The sequence below is a fragment of the Thalia democratica genome, chromosome 2, assembly GCF_965202585.1.
Source record: "Thalia democratica chromosome 2, ktThaDemo2.hap1.1, whole genome shotgun sequence".
NCBI lineage: Eukaryota > Metazoa > Chordata > Thaliacea > Salpida > Salpidae > Thalia > Thalia democratica.
In genome coordinates, this window is record NC_139166.1 from 28,160,015 (window position 1) to 28,170,697 (window position 10,683).

The 10,683-nt window shown below is 26.1% G+C and overlaps 1 protein-coding gene across 1 annotated transcript; it reads left to right on the top strand.

Annotated features, from left to right (window-relative positions):
• Positions 1 to 458: 458 nt before the first annotated feature.
• LOC145829308 (isocitrate dehydrogenase [NADP], mitochondrial-like) lies at positions 459 to 9,419 on the top strand. Its single transcript, XM_082937072.1, has 10 exons — positions 459 to 590; positions 756 to 850; positions 1,052 to 1,217; positions 2,217 to 2,377; positions 2,496 to 2,639; positions 2,953 to 3,089; positions 6,354 to 6,505; positions 8,052 to 8,164; positions 8,705 to 8,895; positions 9,188 to 9,419. Exons 1-10 carry the CDS (start codon positions 503 to 505, stop codon positions 9,267 to 9,269), a joined length of 1,329 nt encoding a protein of 442 aa, XP_082793198.1. The 5' UTR covers positions 459 to 502; the 3' UTR covers positions 9,270 to 9,419.
• The last annotated feature ends 1,264 nt before the right edge of the window (positions 9,420 to 10,683 follow it).

A 10,683-nucleotide genomic window follows, 5' to 3' on the forward strand; every position in this document is an offset into this window, starting at 1 on the left:
TACTAACAACTTTTTGTTATTATACACAACTTGCTGTACTGGAGCTGCTCAAAACAATTTTTTTAAGAATTTAATTGGGAATAACCTAGAAAAATCTATAATTTCGAACTATAATTATTAAAAAGCCTTGAACTCTATACAATATTACATATAAAATAACAAAGTTTAGATTATATAAGAATATCACACAAACATATACTATTTAGTATTTAATTTATTACAAATACATTTAAATTATTAAAACAGCATTTTATTAACAATTAAAAGACATTTTTTAACGTAAAATTTATTTCTACAAAAAAACAATAAAACTTTATCTTTTAAAAACCTAAAAGAGTTTATAGAAATGTTTATATTTAACAAACAATTAGTAGCAATCCTGTTAAATTAGTCATTTTTTCAATAATGATCTCAATAGATAAATTTTTTCTAAACTGTTTTTTAGTATGTACATAATCTTTACAGGTCTGTATTGTGCATTTTTGTAATAGGCAGATTCATCATGGCTCTTTCAAAAACATCTAATTTACTGAAAGCTCTTGCTCAAAAACCAGCAGCTTGTGCTGCGTTGAAACTTCAACAAAACAACTGTTAGTTAAATTTGAAAATAGTAACTTTAATTCTAAATGTTAACTAATAAAGTGAAATAAAAAATTGTGTTTTTAAGATACTTTTTTGAATTGCATGTTTTTGTTTTGTTACAGATTTTTTTGACTTACTAAGTCAAATTTTTTATTTCTTAACTATGTTATTAGATTCAATGGAAAATAGAATCAAAGTAGCAAAGCCAGTTGTTGAAATGGATGGTGATGAAATGACCAGAATCATTTGGCAAATGATCAAAGATAAAGTTTATAAAAAATATCTAACAAAACTGTTATTAAACATAAAACAATTAATAAAGTTTAAGAGTTGCAATTGTAATTAATCATAAATTTTCAATTATATTAATAGCAGTTTTAGGTAATACTTTAAATTAATTGGTGCTTTTTACAAAACTCAGTTGTTTTAAGTTTTTTTTTTGTTGTTTGATAGCAAAAACAAATTTCAGTTGATATTGCCATATGTTGACGTTGATTTGGAGTACTACGACTTGGGAATGGAGTACAGAGATCAGACTGATGACCAGGTGACTATTGATTCGGCACACGCCACTCTCAAGCACAATGTTGCTGTCAAATGTGCCACCATCACCCCTGATGAAGAAAGAGTCGAAGGTAAACAGATGTGTTGTAGAAAAACTTTAAATTTGTATGCTATTTATTTTTGTTCTTTAAAAGTTTTTAGAAAAAAGTTATTAGAATGAATCCATGGTAAAAGTTGATTGTTTAAACAAAAAAAAAACGAAGCTTTTTTCTAATAACTTTAATATAATATTTTTAATTGATAAGTTTTTATATAATATTTTTGCTGTCAAAATAATATTTATACCAGTAGTCGTCAAGTTAATCAAATTCTGAGTACACCAAGCTGCAAAAAATAAAATCGGTGCACCCCAAGATACAATTTTAATAAGCGCTGCTAGTGGTGAGACTACGTAAACACTTTTATTAGTGCATTTCTCCTTAAAAGTCATAACTCAGTTTATATTTACATGCAAACCATTGAACAACTGAAGCTGGAACTTTTTATTTGATCCTCTTTTTAATTGACCTCTTTATTTGTTTTACCTTATTTTCACAATGATATTTTAGTTATATGGCTTTGTCATACATACTTATTGATTGAACACTTCTCCATCATTACTACATAACCCCCAGTTCAGTATTTTTTAAATACTTTACTAAATATTAACTACATACTTAATCTAACTCTGTGTATTTTTTTGTAATCTCAAAATTCCCCTAAATGAGTTTTGTGTACCCTAAAAATTTCGTGCATCCTAAAAAGGGTTTCGTGTACACTAGTGTGCACCAGTGTACACCTTGACGACCACTGATTTATACACTGGTTTTAAACAAATGAACTCAAGAAGTATACTATTCTTTTAAGGTATACTCACGATTCTGGTTTACACACAATTCCCACCCAATTTTTATTTATCTATTCTATTTTTACTATCATTGTTACTCTAAACCCTTACCCTTGGTCCATTATTGTTTGCGGGTTCGAACTAAGCAGTTCCCTTCTTAATACAGAAGTACTAAGTTTACGTTGTTATAAAAATGCTATAACTTTTAAATAATAATAGTGTGTAATTTCTAAACAAACATCAGAATTCAAACTGAAGACCATGTGGAGATCACCAAATGGTACAATTAGGAATATTTTGGGAGGAACAGTTTTTAGAGAACCAATCATTTCAAAGGTTGTTCCAAGACTTGTGCCTGGTTGGACCAAACCAATTTGCATTGGAAGACACGCTTTTGGAGATCAAGTTTGTTGATGAGACTTTTCTAGATTACATTTCACTTTTATATTAATTTTGAAAGTTTTACTTGTTGTTAATAATGAAATAAGGCAAACACAAGTTTTATTTTGTGCAAATTTCACAGTACAGAGCAACAGACTTTGTAGCGCCAGGACCAGGCAAGTTGATGATGACTTACACACCAGAGCAAGGAGAAAAAATGGAGTTTGAAGTTTACGATTTCGCCAATGGTGGTGGTGTTGGTATGTGCATGTACAACACTGACAAGGCTGGTTTTAATATTAATTTTTCTAGGTTTTTGTAAAACTATTTCGAAATTTGTTTTATAATTTGGTTTCATACTTTCATAATAGACAACAAAGTGAAAAGAATACTTTCAATGTTTAATAAGTTCAAGTAAATTGTTTTTTTTTACAAATCGCCAAGATAACTATCCTAAACAAGTTGCAACAATTTTTTTAGCATCTTTCATGTTTTTGTAATATAACAGAATCTTAAAGAACCATTCCTAAATAAAAAATAATACTTTTTTAATATAAGTGCAAGTTTATGTGTTATTTTTATTAGTAAACTTTTTACAGTCAATCAGCGATTTTGCCCATAGCTGCATGCAAGTAGCAATCAAGAAGAAACAACCCCTGTACCTTTCAACCAAAAACACCATTATGAAAAAATATGATGGCAGGTTCAAGGACATCTTCGAAGACATTTTTAACTCGTTAGTTCTTTTGTCTTTTAGAAATGATAAGGTAATTATAAATTTTTCGTTTTTGCTGTAAAGGTAGTTTTTAAAGATAGTTGTAAAAATAGTTAAAGGTAAAGTAAACTTTTTTTTTTGCAATAATAAGCTTTTGCTTTAATAATAACACCTTCAATTTGAACTACAACTGACTTGTTTTTAGCCTAACAAGTTTAAACTAACTCTTGATATTTATTCAAATTACTAAAAACTCAATATATTAATTTATGAAAGTAAATTTTATTAAAATACCTCAAATGTTTAGTTAAGAATCAAATGTAAGACTTGATATAGTTTTCATCAACTTTATAAAAGTTCTAATGAAATGTATGTTTTTAATGTCTCTAATTTTAGCACTTAAAACAGTTTTTAAATCCTAAGTATTTAAATTCTTGTTTTTTGTTATTTTACTCCTTTTATAATACATGTACAAAAAAATTAAAAACCTATCTAAAAGAATAATTGTAAATTAAATATTCTATATAAAATATTTCCGATAAGGTTTGTATTTCATTTTATGGTTAAAAGAATCTGGGCAATAAGAATTATAAAATGGAAAGTTTTAAACATAGTTACACTTTTTTAATTAAAACAGGTAATTTTCATTTTCCTATTTTAATAGAATTTGTAAAAAGTGTGAAACAAAAATGAAGATTTCTTAAGTTTTTTCAAATAAGAAATTGAAATAATTTTGTTGATTTCCTTTTAAAAAAGTAGTTTTCAAAAAGAGAAACTGAAATTTACCACATTGCCGGTATACTATATTTTTTAATAGCTGTTCTAAAACTTCTTACTGGTTAAAATTAATGTAAGGAAACATTCTATCATAGTTAATAGCTAAAACCAAAAGCAGCTACATGCGCCAGTATATTTAAACAACCTTGGAACTAGTTGTTTGTTGTATTACATCACAGTAACTGAACAAACACGTATGCAGTGCTCTTTGACATCTTTTGAAGCTTCATGCTTATTTTCTATTGGCTGAAATTTGAAGGTCTTCGCGCCTTTGGCTTGCTGTTTAAAGTTTTAGCCGCTTTTATTTCGATCCACTTCAATACTTGGCTACATTGTAAAGTAATTTGTAAACATTTTTATTATTAAAATTGGTTATTTTTACTTAATAATATATATTTTTTCAAAACATTTACTAAAATGACAATTAAAAAAAGTCTACCTATATACTTTAAGTTTTCAAGATTATTATATAATAAAACTAAATATTCGTTTTTAATTTATATAAATATATAAAAAACAAAAATATACAAATGTAGTATATAAACTTTTTTTATTGTAGATTGATTTTATTTTAACTACAATTACACACTTTTTTAGATAAATTTAAATTTATAAAATAGTATTTTTGACAATGCAAAAAATTCAATTTAAATACATTTATACTTGCCCCAAATTAATTTTTCAAATTAGTTGCTAACACTAGTAATTAAAAAGAGTTAGGCGAAATATATTTTACATGCGTTTACTGAATAAAACGTTTTTGAATGGGATAAGTCTCAAATTTTGTATAAAATTTCCAGTAATAAAAAATTATTTATACACAGTTGTTAAACTTACTCTTTGTTTTTATATTAAGACATATTAACAATTAGGTACTAGATAATTTATAATATACCTTTTTTACAGATATTATAATGTTTTAAGTTGCAAATTAGTTATAATAGTATTTTAATATTGTAGTAGTTAGTTACTTTTTTTTTTATATCAGCGGAAAACAATTTTCGGAAGTTAAATTAAAAGTTAAAGCATTGAATATTTAGGCTTAGTTGGTTCAACTTTAAATTCAATCACAACAGCTAAAAAAACTTAACACATGCACAATGTTGTTTTTGTTAAATATCTATCTTGTTGTTAAAGTTTACGTAACGAACCAATGTTGCAAAAACAACTTGCTTCAAGTTGACTATTAAACAAACACAAATGTTTGTCTGCTTGTTGCTAACTTAGCAGTGGAATTAAATAAAATGTGTTGTTAGTATTCAAACATAGTAACTTAAGTTTTAAATTTTACACATACTCTTACGGTTTTATGTGGAAACATAATTGCTTTTAAATTGTATTTCCACCAATTTAATGTAAAAAGTATAAAATAAAGTTATTTTTTCAGAACCTATAAGTATGTTTATTTAACATTCCTATTTGAAAAAGTTTTCTATCTATTTTTCATTTACTATTTTTATCGATACTTACAGTAGAGACATCAATAAGATGAGCACATTATAATAGGGTAAAATAAAAGGGTAGCTGTCAAATTTGCACGAGCGTACAAAATTGCACGAGGGGACGAAATTGCACAAAGATAAAATTGCGCGAAGAAACTTTTGCACAAGCAGACAATTTTGCACGGGTTGAATTTTTTATTTCTTTTATTTTATAGCTATTATGTTAGTTTTATTTTTTAATTTTTTTTAAATTAGTTTTTTTTTTATCACTGTTACACCTAACCCTTACCTTTGGTCGGTAACTTTTTTTTTTAATTTTTATTAAATTATCTGTTAGTTTTTTATTATTGTTTTTTTTTTTACTTGAGTGCATAAATGACCTTAGGTGTAAAATTGTCTTCGTGCAATTCTGTCGCCTCGTGTAAATTAGTCTTCGTGCAAAAATATCTTTAAAATTTTGACCCGTTCCCAAAATAAAATTTTACGTCGTAATGTTTGTAGTTTTTCCTCGATTCAAGGTGATGTCCCTACTCCATTTAAAAAACTACCTGAAGATAATTTTTATTGTTTATTTTAATGGCTTTTATAGTTAAATATGTTTTTTTAAATAATAGATCAACACAAATATAAACATTTTAGTGTAATATAATTAAAGTTATAACACACTATTATTTTAACGTTTTGAAATGCAAACATACATATCAAGATTAAAATAAAATATAGAACTTTAGTTTCACTAACTTTTGAAATTTCCACCAGCATACGGAAAGTTAAACTCTAATTTAATATAAAAAAAAAATAAAATTTTATGTTGCTAAAAATGTCACAATTTCCTATCAAAATTGCATGCAGTTTTATTTGTACTGCTAGTATAAATCTTCAGAAAACAAGCATTGAGTCAATTAATACTAGTTTTGTAAAGTTTATAATTACAAAATTGTTCTTTAAAAACCAAAAAACTCTTTGAATCCTTTAAGTATTATTTATAGTTTCTAGTTTATCTGTTCCAAGAAAGACATATTTTATAATAAAATAATTTTTTTATAAAATACCTCTAAACATGCAGTGACTACAAGAAAGAGTTCGACAACTTGGGAATTTGGTACGAGCACAGACTTATCGACGACATGGTCGCTCAAGTGTTGAAGTCAGATGGTGGTTTCGTGTGGGCTTGTAAAAACTACGATGGTGATGTTCAGTCTGATATCCTCGCCCAAGGTTTGTTTTAATAACTTATCTTTTGATAGTTGTTGTGCGTTATCGTTTAAAGTAGTAATTTAAAAAAATACTTAACTAATAATGTTTTTAGGTTTTTTTCGTTTTAGTGTTTTTCTGTTAGTGGTTTACTATTATTTATTATTATTATTACAACACTATTCTAAAAAAAATCGACCACAAATTAAAAGCTACAATTTAAAATTTCCCGTGTTGAAAACCCAAAGATTTTGGACAAATTTTAATAACTCAAACTTTAAAAAACTATTATCTTTTAAACTGATAGATGTAAGATAAACTTAACAAATTTTAGAATAGTTTGAACATTTACTTCTTTTTATATTGAAGAATAAATAAGTAGTAAGTTTCTTTAGGTATATAATTAAGAATTTATAAATCAATTTTTCTGTACAATTATAAAAATTTATGAACCATAAGTACATACATATGTAGACTGCGATTAGCGTTAACAAAGTTATAACAGAATATTTATTTTATTTATAAGCTACTGCAAAATAGATTTCATATGTACTTATGATGTCACTAAATATTTGTCCAAGCTAGATTTTGTATACGTACACTAGGCAATAATTGGAACCTAAGTTAGGATAAAAACTAGTTTTTTGATTACCCCTTAATCTTACTTTAATAATTTTTTAGTTTTTGATTACAGCAATCAGTAAACGTTTTTTTCAGTATTGTTAAAAATATGAGTCAAGTCAATAATGTTTTTCTTAATTTCTTTAACTATTTAAACGGTTATTTTAGGCCATATATGTGTAACTTTAAGGTTTTAATTTTTTTACGCAGTTAATTGATTTTGTGTTTTCAATCGTTTTGAACTCATCACTTATAATTGTAGCATCGGCAATTCACAACTTCTATGCATTAATCTATTATAAGATGATTTACACGTTGCAATGACGTAGTTCTCTTAATTAGTTGCTATAAAATATCTATTGACATGTGTTGTTTGTGAGTTAGACTGTATTAATAGTAGTTTTTAAATTCTTTCTGCGTCAAATTAAGTTCAAAATTTAACATTATTTACCAAAAGTTGTTTTTTAGTTATAGAATGTTTTATTATTGACCTTGTAAATCTTGATAATTAGTTTTAAATTAAAGTTTAAATAAAAAAACTAAATTTTAAAAGAATATATTATTTCATATTTTTTATCAATTACTAACTAAAAGTATTAAAATACAAAAAAATATTTTATTTTTATTTATCAAATCAAAAACAAGTCTTAAATATTAAGCTTTTGTTTTTTAACAACAAACCAGTCAGGATATGCAAACTGACCCAATAAAAAGTTCATAAAATAAAAACTTACCCTTATCATATATTAAACAATTATTGGACAAGATTTTTCAAGGTGATTAGTTATATAGAATAAGAAAAAAAAAATTTACAAAACTCTATGAAATCTATAATTTTTAGTATTTTTACCATCGGTGTTTTTATCATGTAGTGTATAATAGAACATTACGTACATATGTATTATAGAATATATTTTTTTGTTGTAATAAACTTATGACATCACAACAGGTTACGGATCATTGGGATTGATGACGTCAGTACTGATGTGTCCCGACGGAAAGACTGTCGAATCAGAAGCAGCTCACGGAACTGTCACCAGACATTACAGAGAACACCAGAAGGTTAATTTCATTATTCATTTAAAAGTAACTTTTTATTTTCTTAGTACCTTCATTGTTTCTTTACTTACGTAATGCAATCGTTAATGCTTGTTTTTTCTACGAAGACCAGTGAGTTCATTAAAAAAAGGACTGTTTATCTGTTTGCCAACAGTGTTTATGTCCTTAAAAGTATCGATGAAATACTTTTGTCAACGCTGTACTTAAAATTATACTTTTTATGTACTATTGATAACTTTAGGAAAAAAGATAGTTTTTTAACTTCTAATTTAAGCTGTTATAAATGTAAGTAACTAATTAACGTTCAGTAAATAACACTTATTACAATCACTTCATCAATATATCTAATGATAATTTACTGAATATACAGCAATTGACCAGTAGTTTTTGACATTTAATAATCTTTGAGATTTAACTCAGAGAATTATCAACAAGTTTAAATAGTAAAAAAAAACATCACCAAAAAAACAAACAGCTATACGTAAAAATTTTAAAATTAATCCAACATTTTCCGCACAACAACCAACATGTGTTTTGTTGCAGGGAAACCCGACCAGTACCAACCCAATTGCCAGCATATTCGCGTGGACCAGAGGTCTCGAGCATCGCGGTAACTTGGACGGCAACCCGGACCTGGTCAAGTTCTGCCAGACGTTGGAAAAAGTTTGCGTTGACACCGTGGACAATGGCATCATGACCAAGGATCTCGCCGGTTGCATTCACGGACTTAAAAAGTATTTGTTATTCTAACTACTTTTTTAATTTAATACTATTTAGTTTGGAACTTAAATTAAAAAAAGTATTTTCAGTGAGTTAAGAATTTTTAATTGTTTTATGTAAGTTTTATTTTCTAAACATGATTGTTAAATGCTAAAAATTTTCACATAGTAAAAGTCAAAAATACATTATAAAAGTTTTAAATATACTTTTTGTTGTTATTTATTATAACATCCGTTTTGATGTCAAGCTTATATAAGTGGTAGAACTTATAATCTATTATTAATTATAATTTTTTATCATTTTCAGCGTAAAATTGAACGAGCACTATGTCATCACAACCGACTATTTGCAAGCAGTTGAAGAAGGCCTCAAGAAAGCTATCAACTAAGTTGTATCAATTTGTATTTTTTTAATTTTTCTAATCAATTATGCAAGTCGCCAAAATTTCTGAACTAATTTATTACTTTTAGACAATTAATAAATTATAAGTAATTCTTTAATTGAAAAGTGCTACTAATTAAATGTTTGTCTTTCTGTGTTTTTGATCGTCGCTCTATTTATTGATCAATAAATATGATCAAAAAAACAATAATTTAAATTTACAACCATGCATATTAAAATAGTTTAAGGCTGATATACTAAAAATTTTATAGTTTAATATCAAATTTGGGAAGGTTACAATACAAGGGTGTGTTATTTGAGTGCATAATCCAAAAATAAAGCTGCTAGTCTTATTTTTATAACATAACCCATAGTTTTAAACCTTAAGCATTTACCTTAAACTTATTATATTAAACATCTTAGTATTAATGTATCATAACTTGTAAAATCTAAACTTAAAATTTCTTTAACTTAGAACTTTACATTCAATATAAGCCACTACTACCTCTAGCTTTTTTACCCTAAATGTAAGAACTTGACTCATATCCTTTATCACTAAAAAATGTTTTTGATATCTTGTATACTATGTACAATTCCAACCTGTACCTTATACTGTATAGATTTTGATAAAAGTTGTTTTAAGGCATCAGAAAATATTTATTTTGCAGTATTATATCGTTTATAATAACAAATAACATTGCATTACAAAACATGACCATTTATAATTTTTTACTTACTTTTATAAAAAAGGAAACAGTTTGACCTAATTATAGTCACAAGTTAGACAGAAACTAGTTAGAAAGAAAAACGTTACTTTAATTAAATTACTTCTAAGAACCATTCCTATTATCTTAGTTTAGCAAACGTTCATTCAACAAGTGTGTTAATTGAACATGGTAATGAAATCGGCATACAAAGTATTGTCAGAACCATAGAAAGAGTATTAAGTGTATAAAAACACCTTTCAGTCATCGAACCACACACAACTTTTTACTTTAACTGCTCTGAGCTATCAAATTCTACAAAAATAACAATTTATAAAACCTTGAAAATTTTTATTTTCATAACAGTATAGTATTTAAACAAGTTTTTCAGAATATGAGATTAAAACCAATGTAACTTAGCATGAAAGTTAAGTTAGCTTACCAAATAAACATTTGAAAAAATTAAAAGTATATTTGATCTCCTTTAATTATGTAGAATAAGACCTGTGATTTTTTTTTCATAAATAAAATCTTTAGTATGAAAATTAAATAGTAGATTAAACTATTACTTAGCTCAAAAAATTACCTCTATTCACTTGTTTTAAGTAGGAAAAATAGTTTAAATCTACTTGCCTCAAAAAGAAGAAAGTGTTTTTTATATATTTTAAACTGTTTAAATTTTCACAACTGCAAATGTATATTTATATACCTATAAGT